This window comes from Megalobrama amblycephala, linkage group LG13, assembly GCF_018812025.1.
Source record: "Megalobrama amblycephala isolate DHTTF-2021 linkage group LG13, ASM1881202v1, whole genome shotgun sequence".
Taxonomy (NCBI): domain Eukaryota; kingdom Metazoa; phylum Chordata; class Actinopteri; order Cypriniformes; family Xenocyprididae; genus Megalobrama; species Megalobrama amblycephala.
The window spans coordinates 38,925,506-38,937,748 of NC_063056.1; the positions used below are offsets into that span (position 1 = coordinate 38,925,506).

A 12,243-nucleotide genomic window follows, 5' to 3' on the forward strand; every position below is an offset into this window, starting at 1 on the left:
ACATAATTTAGTATTAAAACCCAGTTCATTATGGGAAATTACATTGCATTTGGAGAATTTTAGGTTGCATTCTAACAAGCAAATTGCAATCAAATGCACTTAAATAGTAATTACCAGAATAGGTAAATTTGGAAAATCGAACAAATTGTGTTTGAAGGTAATGTGCATGCAGGGTGAATATAGTTTCACCAAATTCAACGTTCCTGGATCAACATTTCAATCAGATTTGAGGATCAAGTTTACAGTTTATGTCAAGTTTAGGCTTAAAGCCAGGGTTAGGTGCTTCTACATCACTGATTTTAGGGGTAAATTATGGGTAGGGTTAGTTTTCAGACAGGAATGTTGTTCCAGAATCAACAAAATCTGTTGATCCAGGAACACGTCTAAGCAAAATCACGGTGACCGAACATGCAGGGTGTTGTTGTAGTTACATTCGTTTCTCGCTAGATGTCACTGCTGTTTAATAATCGATTCAAACGGTAGTTCATTCACTGTCCGGCAGGTGGCTCTAGTTGTTAACTAAAATACATCGCTCGATTTTCTCAGCAGTATATGATTGATCAAATAAACGTTTCAATCTCAGCAGCACCTAAAATTGTGAAACACAGTTAACGTTAGTGTAAAATCTTTTTACTTTCTTTTCTGAGAATATTAGATGAGATTGGGAACGTGCTCCCTGGAAAACGCACATGTGGCCTACACTTTCTTGGAGCTGACGCCCAACAGAGATGTTTACAAAATTATAAAACCATTTTAAGACAGGTATTTCTTGTTGAGAGTGGACAACACAAAGATCTTGTAGTAAATGTCAGACCGATTCTACATTGTTCTTGTAGGCCTAAGAGGAAAACACGTGCTAGCAAACACTCTTGAGAAGATTTGATCGTTTATGAATGAAAAAATAATTTTATGTTTTAAAGTTAATATTGTGTTGAACATAATCGATGGATTCTAGATGATCACTGACCTCCTAATTTGTATAAAATAAAATAAAATAAAAACCCCGGCTCGATCACATTAAGCGGTTATGACCAACGGCTAGCAACATTTTAGACGGTTTAACGGTTGGTTGACCAGGCTACACGAATTGATAAAAAAATGTTAATTCGATTGTTTATGGTCTAATATATATATATTGGACCATTAAAGAGACAAACATAATAAACACTGAAGCAAAGGTTCAAAACCTCGCGTATTTTCGCTGAGGTGCTGTTTGCTAATTCGTTGACACCAGACAGAACTACTAAATGAAAACTAAATCCAAATTTGCATCTGAATACCAAGTGAGAAGATAAAACGATGAGTAAATCATGATTTATTGACAAAACAATTCGATTTCGACACATAGCTGTTTAATTTCGATAAGAAATCAATGAGGACATGTCAACGATGGTCCAAACCCGTCTGAAATGTAAAAACACGACAGTTTTGACGAGGGAGACGTGCAAGTTGTGTTGTAAACTAAACACACAATCATCAATCAACACTGAGGGTCTGCACGTCCACATGGTCTTCAACGCGTTCAGCCACACCCCCTGTTGAATCTATAGGCGGAACGGTCTTCATATATAATGTGGAGGAACATTGTGTACCTTCAGTTCTCTGGCACTTTCACCGCGGTCAACATTATCAGGTAAGCAATACACAAGATGAGTGAGTTTCATGGCAGTCATGTTTGCGCAATAACCGCAAAAATATGTCAACGCAAGTTGAGATTTATATACTACCCCGTCTTTTTAAAAAAAAATCTTACTTTACAATAACTGATGATGATGTGGTGCAACTAATGATACATATAACTAATATTTTCCTGCACCAATAAAGGGAATGTGTTGAATTTACACTCATAAACTTGCAATATTTTGAAAACGCATTGAACATGTACTTTGTTTCTTCTTATTATTGTGATTATACACAGTGCAAAAAATGCTGGTCTTGTTTCTAGTCAAAATATCTTAAAGTTCTTAAATAAGAAGGATTTTGACTTATTTTTCCTAAAACCAAGAAATTAATTTTTACTTGTCAAGAAAATGCTTCTTGATCTAAGAATTTTTAGATATTTGGACTGGAAACAAGACAATTTCTAAGTAACAACAGCATTCTTTGCAGTGCATAGAATTATTTATTTATTTTCAATGGTTTCATATGAGAAAGCTTCTTCAAATATGGAAAGATTAGCCAAACTACTGTGTTGTAAACCTCGTTATGGATCTTCTTTATATAATATTGTTGGTTTATGACAATGAAATGAGTTAATGAAAAGGGAGAATTGATTGATTTGAAGACATTTTATTAAATGCTGATTTGAATAACTGTAAAATCCAGGAAAATAAGAGTGTTATTTCATCATGGTTTACTTGCATTGTAAAGTGGCTCAATAACATTGTTGAATTGGAAATCAAGTTTTGATGGCATGCATGTACCATTTGACCTAAACATAGCTTGGTTATGTTGTAATATCCACATTTTTGATTTGATCTTTGTTTATAGACAAGATAAGTAGATATGCATTGCATTGAAAGATGTTTCAGATCATTGTTGGGATTTATATGAAATTTGACTCCTACAACAATTATTGCTTTTTAAATTCAGGTCAAACCTGTGGGTGGCACATTTGGGAGGGACATTTTGTCCTCGGATGAGGGCCATTTCAACTGATTGAGTGTCAGCTTTAGAGATCTAACGTCTCCTGCAAATGTAATTGTATTTTCTTGTCGTTAATGTAGATGTGTGAATGGTAGCCGTTTGGTTTAGACTATTGATATTCGCGTCTCTAGAGCTGCGGGGGGCTGAATATTCCGACCCCTCATCAGTGTTTACAGTTGCTATCTGTTTCGAGTGATCCAAATGGTCAGCTGAAACGGCTTGACCTTTACCCCTGGTATTTAAATGTGTCTCAAATGCATCTCTTTTGACAATTTGTGTGCAATTCGGACTTTCTGATTTCATAATTGCATAGACAATTTACTATGTTGCCGTGTTGCTGCATGTTGGTAAAGTGTAAAAAATCAATTTTGTAATTAGAGTAAACTACTTTTTAAAATACTCGTAATCAGACTACAGTTACTTTTTTATGGATTACATGATTACATATTATTTACACAATGGCAGTAAGTTGTTCATAATTCATTGATTCATCTTTTTTTAACGTTTATATTCTTTTCATAATAAACCTGCCGCTTATATACGTTCATGATTCTTCGAGTTTTTCTGGCAGTGTGGAATCATGCACAGAAATCGGCAACAACAAGAATATTTGTTTTTGTAATGTTGCTGTTTTCTAAATTTACTTAATTTTTACATACATTAGTGTTTGTATTTTGAAGTATTAACTGTCCATACATTGCACTTTAAAAAGAATCTGTTGAGGCTCTTGTTGGTGAATAGAATATATTTTTTCTTTGTATCTGTCAAAATAGTACAAGATTATCCTCTAATATATGTGAAATGAAGTAAGGGTTAGCACAAAAGTAATCTAAATGTAATCCAAAAGTAGTTAGATTACATTACCAAAAATGTGTAATCTAAGAGATTATATTACTGATTACAATTCATAAGTAATCTACCCAGCTCTGCTTGTGTGTTCATCATATGAGGTATATTGTAGATGTTCATGTATATGTTTGTGCTGTCATGCAGTTATATTTGCATGTTAACTCTTGCGCAGTGGATGATTGATGTTTTGTATTTGGCACCATGATTCCTCATCATAAACATGTTAGATGATGCTAAATGTTTTGATGTCACTTCCAAGGGCTCTCGCTACAGAGCCGCTGCAGCCATGTGCATTGTTGCAGAAGCCATGGAAACCCAGCACATGCCAAAAACATAAGTGCTTAGGATGAGGGCGGAGCTTAAGCTTTAGTAGGAATGGGAATGACGCTCTGATTGGGCCATGATGTAATGCTGTGCAGCATCACTGACTCTCAAGCGAATGTAAAGTGAGGGATGCTGTGAGCGTCTGCTTTGGTCTCATTGAATGAGAATGGAGGGAAGCCCCCAGACTCGTTTCAGACGTGAGGGCGGAGCTAGAGATGGGGGCGGGGTATGTGGGGGATGGTGGGGGAGGGGGTTTCCAATGAGGGCTTTGTTAAAGAGTGAAAGAGGGGGATGTGCTAGGATTTCTCTTCAAAATCAAGGTCAATTTAGAAATGTGTTCTATATTTTTGGGGGATTCATGTAGTTCTGGATTTGTAGTAGCTATGTATTACTGTTTTATTCATTTTAAATTTTATTTTGTGGAGGATTGTGTCCTTTTTTGATCCTGATACGGCACACGACAAAGCTTGATGATTTCTCATTCAAACCCTTTTAACAGATAAAAACTAATAAAAAATACTAATTATCAGGAGTTCCAGTCACATTTTGCCCCCAAAACGAAAAAAGTTATATTTTGTACACGGAAAATGAGTGCTATTTTTGCATTGACATTTTTAAATTAAGAAACATTTCCCCCTGGATACTGATTACTATCCAAAAGTTTTAGTTTTGTGGTTATATAATATGTGGTTATTCTCTTAATACTCTCATAATACACATAATTCATGACAATGTCACAAAATCTCTACAAGTATGAGTTCTTATTTCTTTCTCTTTGGTTTTGGGATGAAATGTTCTTGACCGGTTTTATGAGATTCACCCTTGTACTTTAACTCTTAAACATGGTTTAATTACTAAAAAGATCTTGTTTTAAAGATTTAAGAGCATTGTTCAACTATGGTTTTATAGGTTTTACAGTTGTTTTGTATAGTAGTTGTAGGTATGGCTGGATTTTTATGGCAAGTGTCAACAAGACCAGCCTCAGGGATTCACATCATTTTAATTGCACACTTAAGACTTAGATTTAAAATGACTTGCAGTACAATGATGACTCTCACTTTGAATTATTCTGGAAGGATTATCTAAAGTGAAGTGCTCATTGATGATCCCTGTGGCTGTTTAAATTGTATTTATGGTCTACAGTTTATTATCGGTCTTTATAAGAAACTCATGCTTGAATAAATGAGAATTTCATCGTCTTACAGTCTTTTTATGGAGCTTAATTAAATCCCATCATGATAAAAATTTACACTGGAAACCATTTTTCTCCCTGAAGAGAAGAAAATTGTTCCCTCGACCACATCATGGCTCTTCTGCTAAAATCAAGCGATTCATTTCAAACTTCTTTTTAATTGAAAAGACTCTAAAACTACACTCTAAAAAATGTTGGGTTAAAAACAACCCAAGTTGGGTTGAAAATGGACAAACCCAGTGGTTGGATTAAATGTTTGCCAAACGTGCTGGGTAGTTTTATTTAACCCAACTATTGATTAAAAAATTGCTCGCTTAAAATGAACCCAAAGTATGTTGGAAATAACATTTATTAATATGTTTAATAAGTGAACATTAATAAGTTGAATGAAAAATAAACATTTATTAAATTGCTTATTAATAAATGTTCACCTTTTAATTATTATTGTTGCCTCTAGTAATTATGTGTCTGATTTTAATTTCCAACATATTTTGGGTTAATTTTAAACAATTGTTTGGTTAAATAAAACTTTTTAAAAATGGACGTTTGTCCATTTTTCAACCCAACTTGGGTTGTTTTTAACCCAGCATTGTTTTAGAGTGTAAGATAACTAACTATAAAATCGCATGATCTATTTTATAATTCCTTAAAGCTGTTTTCTTCGCCTTAAATGTTAGATTACTCCAAAATAACAGAAGTTATAAAGCCCCATACTGAATTAGGTCATCCCTACGCAATGAGATGATCTTTTGTTACATCACTCTTTGGAAAATCTACAATGATGCATTCTGTAATTCAGACCAGTGAAGTGGAATAGACTTACATAACGAAAACACTGTGCATGGCCATGTGGTCTGAGATGTAGAAGCATAATGATGGGTAATGCGGTCACTCCGTCCTCACTTGGAGGCAGGATAATGGAGGATGATCTTGACAACACTTTGAATATGATTGAAATGCGTTTGCATAACGCAAATTGTGAATTCTTTGTTTAAGTCATTCTTGTTTCTCCAGTTTTTTTCTGGTTTAGTAAATGAGAAAATTCTATCTGACAAGTTAATAGTACCTTAATATTGTGTTGGTTGTCAAAATGGGTGTGTACATGTGCAAGCCAGAAAGCGTATGATGCATTCTGACAACTGTGCATGGTGAAGAGAGAGAGAGAGAGAGAGAGAGAGAAAGAGCAACACAATCCACCAATCTGATCGCAAGAGATCAGGTTGTATAAAAGGGCGGAGCTCCTGAGAGAACTTCCTCTTGGAGCAGCTTCTTCATTCACTGACCGCTCATGCTGTTTGCAGTCTGGCTGGCAGAGGTCTCTGCATTTAAAGTCCAACTTCGGCTGTTTCGTAGCTAACCTTTAAAGGTCTCTTTGGTTTTTCCATTCCAGCTGTTTTTGGAGTTTGCCTTGGAGCAACATCAACGGAGTCATCTTTCCTTTTCCTGAACAAGTGTGCAATTGCAGCAAGGTTGGTAGATACATCCCAGACATGTATCTACCATTGCCTTCTCACTACTTGCCACTTTACAAGTGGTTAATGTAGTTTTAGTTCCTTTTATCCACTTGTATTTGAGTACCAAATTTGCAGTCTTTAGTCTAAACTCCGAATTGTTTTGTGATCTGTTCTGAGTAATGGTGCCTTGAAGGCTTTGGATGAGTTTTACTTATGTTTCTTATTTGGCTCAGAGTAGGTCTGGTTCAAACCAGCACAGTATGTATTTTCAGACAACAGATTACTGTCACCCATACGTGATTCTCTGCTTAGATGAAACCAAAGTCAGATGGAGTTGCATTTGTTAGGGATTGTTGCCTACGGCTTGAAGCGTTCCCTTGCCGTTGCATCAGCCGTATTTGGTTTATGGCAAAACAAACTGTTTTTGTGTTTTCTTTTAACCCCTATTTTGAACTTTGCAAGGCTCCATTTCAAGGTTTAAAGTATCATTCCTCTAACAATTTTCAGTCAGAATGGCTGTATAATTGGCCCTTTGGTGCACTAATTATTTAAACATTCACAATATATTGCATTCTGGTTGGTTTTTTTTAATTGACTCGTCCTCTCCACTACAGGTCTACAGGTTCACGCTTCGGCATTGCACAACCTTTGGGGAAGTTCGTTTCATCCGTGTGGTCCACAAAAACAGCAGCGATGATCATCAGGCTCGGCAGACTGACTCCTGGATACTTCCGTCTCCTGCAGGTGTGTGTTTGTTCAAATCTTCTAACTTGGTTAAATCTGTTTAAGTGAACCTTTTTGGATTGCATATATAAATGTGTCGTATCATGAGGAACCACATTTTCCTCAGTCTTTTGAGATAAAAGAGTTTATTGTTCTGTGAAAATGTACTGTAGCTTTCAGAACTCAATTTACACGACAACCTATTCAGCGCTCCGCTCACCAAAAAAATGCATTAGAGAAAAAATAAAATGATAAAGTATGATATGACCCCTTTTAAAATGCATGTATGCATGTGTGACACTTACATAATGGCTTTTGCTGGGAGCATGCAACGTTAGTTAGTTTGGGACGTGTAAACGTCCATTGGAAAGATCAGACTGGTGCCGGTCTGGATTTTACACTGCATTCCTCATGGCTAAAAGCGACTGGACTCTAATTATATGAACAATGACCGTGAAGCACTGAGTGAAGAGCTATGTACACATGGGAAATACCAGTTTAAATTCATCCCTCATGAGCTTGATGTAATTCTCACGACTTGGAATATAAAAATAGCACGAAAGCCACAGGGGGGAACGGTAGTAAACAACCAAATATCCTGATTAATTTGTTTTGACAGGCATGCTTTTTAAAGTTTTAACATTCAAAACATTATCAATCGTCCATCTTGAATAGCAAACGTATTACCTGGCGAACTATTATTGGGGTGTAGCAACACTATTAAACTGTGTTTTTCCGTAGTGTCACAATAGGTCAGATTTTAACTGTATCAAGTATACATATATTGTTTTATGTATTGTGCATGTGGATTCACGTCAGATGAGCTAATCAAACACTACAACTGCTTTGGAAATGTCAAGCTTATTACTTCAAATACTCATGAACATTAAAAATTGTTCTTGCAGTTTGAACAAATCCTCCTGTTAGCCAGTTTAATAACCTTTCATTAGTTCTTTAATTTGACAACTATTTTCAATACATCACAAAAAGCTGAATCATTATGTTTGCAATGCATAAAAAAAACAATGGGCAGCCTAATTGTTAAGCCCTGCCTAATGATTGAATACTTAATCTTAAGCAGATTTATCATCTTACTATTCTTAGACCCTTCTAAACCTACTTGCTTTAATGGAAAATGCAGACAGACTTGTTAAACCGCCTTAATGTCATCGCCTTGAGGTTTGTGGTGTGGTAAAGCTGAGTGTGGTGTCATTCAGTGAACCGTTTTATAGACTCCACTTACAAATACTGTCATAATCCTTTATATCTGGTTGTAAATTCTTATTTAATTAAAGCTATACTATGTAACTGTTCAAAAAATAAAAGTGTATGCATCTTGCGGTTTTGGTTATGTTTCGGCTTTGCACCTGAATGTGGATTATTTTGTGCTCTTTCATTAAAAGGAACCTATTATGCCCTTTTTCAAAGTCTTGATTTGGTTTTGGGCTCGACTAGAATAGGTTTTCATGCTTGAATGTTCAAAAAACGCTTTATTTTACCCATATTTGACATTGCAAGTTGCAGCTTCTCTCTTCCTAGTCTGTCAGTAACGCTCTGGGATGCGTTTCCCAAAAGCATTGTTAGCCAACTAACATCGCAAGTTCCGTCGTTACTAACATAGCTCAACGATTTAGTGTTTCCCGAAACCATAGTTCAAACGAACATTCGTAAACTGCATCGCAAACTTGTGTGGTTGGAACAGCAGCTCTCGAGCTGTGGTTAGAAGAAGAGTTTCTTGTTTTTATGACGTGGACTTAAAGGGGACATATCATTGAATATCGGACTTTTTCCATGTTTAAGTGCTATCGGGTCCCTGGTGCATCTACCAACCCTGAAAACATGAAAAAGGACAACCCAGTAACTTTGTTCTGGCAAACCTTTCTCTGCAAACATGTGAAAAAACGAGCCGCTCAGATTTCACTCCCCTAATGATGTAGGAAGGGGATCTTATAATATATTACCACCCCTTTATCTGCATGTTTCCACCCATGGCGCCGACATTTTTTTGCAAGTGAAAACGGTGTGGGCATCCATACGGGTTTTGCACAAAAGATTACTAACCACTAACCGTGATTACTAACTCTCCAACAGTGTCGACTCCGGTTTGAACAATGTAAGGCTGAACACCGTTACTGACAATCCTCATTTTGGCTGCGTGAGATTCTCCAGCTTTGTTGTTGTTGAGCTGTTAAAGCTCCGCCCTCTTCTGGAAAGGGGGTGGGGAGCAGCAGCTCATTTGCATTTAAAGGGACACACACAAAAACGGCATGTTTTTTCTCACACCCAAATAGGGGCAAATTTGACAAGCTATAATAAATGATCTGTGGGATATTTTGAGCTGAAACCTCACAGAGACCAGAGACTTATATTACATATTTTAAAAGGGGCATATTAGGTCCCCTATAAAGAGGACCCATTATGCCCTTTTTTCAAAGTCTTGGTTTTGTTTTTGAGCTCTACTAGAACAGGTTTTCATACTTGAATGTTCAAAAAAACACCTAATTTTACCCATATTTGATATTGTTGCAGCTCCTCTCTTCCCAGTCTGTTTAGTTTGTGTCTCTATGAAGCCCCTCCTTCTGAAAAGTGCAGTGCACTGTGATTGGTCAGCTAGAGCAGTGTGTTGCAATTGGTCAACCATTTCGTGCGTGTTTGGGGAAATGTCCCGCCCCTCACCATAACCGCTAGTTTCAACATGCTACTAACTCACTCAACCAGGCCCCGGCCCTTTATTCTGCATATGAATTATTTTAAATGAGGAATATTGTGAGGTGTTCGTTCCTGGAAGAAAACTCAAGACTTCAATGGAGGCGTTTCAGGGAGTTCAGAAACACTGATATAGAGAATAAATCCCACTGGAGGGCTTTTTCTTTGCAGAGCTTTTTCATGCTCAAACAGCAACATTACACACTAAAGAAAGTTGGAATTGAGTCATTTTTAGCCGTCATATGCTTTTGATTCCAATCAATGAGAATGCTGTTCCTCTCCTGCTGTCTGAACATTACTTTATTGGCAATAAATATTTAATGATTCTGCTTAACCCGCACAAATGAGCAGAACATTGTGGTCTTTATGAGGAAGTCAGATGATTGTACAAAATTTCAATGCTTTTAGAAGATGATGGCCTTGTTAACGATTCTTTTGTCCGTTCTTTTTGCAGAGGCAGGTAGCAGGAGAGGTCCAGGCCCCGGCGCACGACCGCTCCGTCAACCAGATCGCCATGATGCTGGCCATCATGGGCCTTAGCCTGTCCTACTACAGTGCCAAACAGATGACAGAGAAGGTTCGCCATGAGCCCACCCCGTGAAGATGTGTTCTCCGGCATCCGGAGAAGACCAAGCCAAACTGAAGATTCAGTTGGATATTCAGATGTTGAAGATGTTCAGACTCTGTCACGCCTTTCTATAACTGCTGGATCTCCAGGGATCACACACACACCATGGGGCTTCTGCTTAGAAGTTCTCTTGCTTTAGTTTAGCTCTCAATGGGGTCTGGAAGGGGTTAAATGTTGTGGCCCGAGTTTCGATAGCTGCCGTGGTACATGCATCAGAGAGTCAGTCAATTCTGCTGGGAAAATACACTCGAGCTCCATCAGCGCATGACTAGATATGGAGCTCAATTCTGAGCCATAATGTCTTTTAAAGGGAAGGACCTCTGCATTTGAGATGTACCAAGCAACTATTGAAAGCAGGGCCACTGCACAAGGGTGAAATGCTGGTTTAATTTCAGATTTTCCCCAAAAAGATGCTATTGAAGAACACCAGAGCCTTGGGGACTTATAGTGGAGATACTGCTCTACAATACTACACTTGTGTTAGACACTTTAGGAAATTTATTGCAGTTCTACAGAGACTGTTTGAGGACCTTATGTTAAAGTTACTTGCTCCTTTCATAATAACACAAAAAACCTCTTCATATCATCTTGTTAGTCCTGACAAATGGCTCCAATCCACCAATTTTTTTTCTATGTGCAATTGCATGAGTTTGAAGCTGGTGAAACCAATCCATATGTTGTTTCTAATACTTTTATGATAATGTGATGATGATGAATGTACTTTATGTTGTTATATTTTTAAGACACAATGATCAAATAAAGCTGTGAATAATTTGAACACGATCAAGTAACATGAAGCAAGTCATGACTCAAGAAGGTTTAGAAGAACGTTATGGAAATAAGTTCTCAGAAATTGTCCGACTCATTGCTGTTAATGTCATTCCCGCCGAGTCGAGTTCCACACCAAAACCATATGAGAGGTTTTCTTGTCGACAGAAGCGTGCCGTTGAACAGGAAGTGGGCATAGCCTAAGGCAACAACTTCCTCTATCTGCACGCAATATTTGTCTACCAGCCTTGCCTGCTGCTTCTGGCTTCATGTCTGTCCCACTTACCGCATTCAATAGATGTCTGTTAAAACCAACATTTGTATCATGAGGTGCATTTGCTCCATCACTCCCCTGAAATGCTAAGCAATTTAGGCCTGAATCATACTTATACAAGTATAGGCTTCAATTAATGTGACTATGAATGCATAATTCATATGCATTCTCAAAGTTTCCAAAGGGGTTGCAACGGGGGCGTTAACACCTTTCTTGCTAAACAAGGTAAATTGTTTATATCTAGATACCTAAATAATATATCTGGTTTAATATGGTTGCGGATTTATACACTTAAGCTTTAAAGAAGACCTATTATGCCATTTTTCAAAGTCTTGGTTTTGTTTTTGGGCTCTACTAGACTAAGTTTTCATGCTTGTTCAAAAAACACATTATTTTTCCCATATTTGACATTTGTTGCAGCTCCTCTCTTCCCAGTCTGTTGGTAAAGCCCTGGGTATACTTTCTTTTTCTTTTTTTTTTTAAAGTATACCCATATACGTTTTTTTACTAGTGTACGCACACAGATGAGTGCACAGCCTTGGAAAGTATACTTCATTTGACTCCTACGCATGCACAGTTTTGAGCAATCTCTCACCATGAGATACAACTCATGTCAATATATTTGTATCCTATAATGCTGGAGTTGTACAAATGAGAGTACTTTCTAACCTCTTCGCAC

The 12,243-nt window shown here is 37.2% G+C and overlaps 1 protein-coding gene across 3 annotated transcripts; it reads left to right on the forward strand.

The window, feature by feature from the left end:
* The first annotated feature begins 612 nt into the window (after positions 1-612).
* LOC125243634 (putative transmembrane protein ZNF593OS) lies at positions 613-11,305 on the forward strand. Of its 3 annotated transcripts, none has more exons than XM_048153407.1 (3): positions 613-1,633; positions 7,080-7,209; positions 10,349-11,305. In XM_048153407.1, exons 1-3 carry the CDS (start codon positions 1,572-1,574, stop codon positions 10,493-10,495), a joined length of 339 nt encoding a protein of 112 aa, XP_048009364.1. In that variant the 5' UTR covers positions 613-1,571; the 3' UTR covers positions 10,496-11,305. The 3 variants fall into 3 exon arrangements, 1 of the variants encoding a protein (XP_048009364.1); XR_007179078.1 differs by lacking the exon at positions 613-1,633 and adding an exon at positions 6,344-6,480; XR_007179077.1 differs by lacking the exon at positions 613-1,633 and adding an exon at positions 6,353-6,377.
* The last annotated feature ends 938 nt before the right edge of the window (positions 11,306-12,243 follow it).

Coding starts and splice junctions, on each gene's coding strand:
- LOC125243634 (XM_048153407.1), top strand. CDS start 1,572: ATGTGGAGGAACATTGTGTACCTTCAGTTCTCTGGCACTTTCACCGCG. Junction 1,634..7,079: donor ACCGCGGTCAACATTATCAG/GTAAGCAATACA, acceptor TCTCCACTACAG/GTCTACAGGTTCACGCTTCG. Junction 7,210..10,348: donor GATACTTCCGTCTCCTGCAG/GTGTGTGTTTGT, acceptor TTCTTTTTGCAG/AGGCAGGTAGCAGGAGAGGT.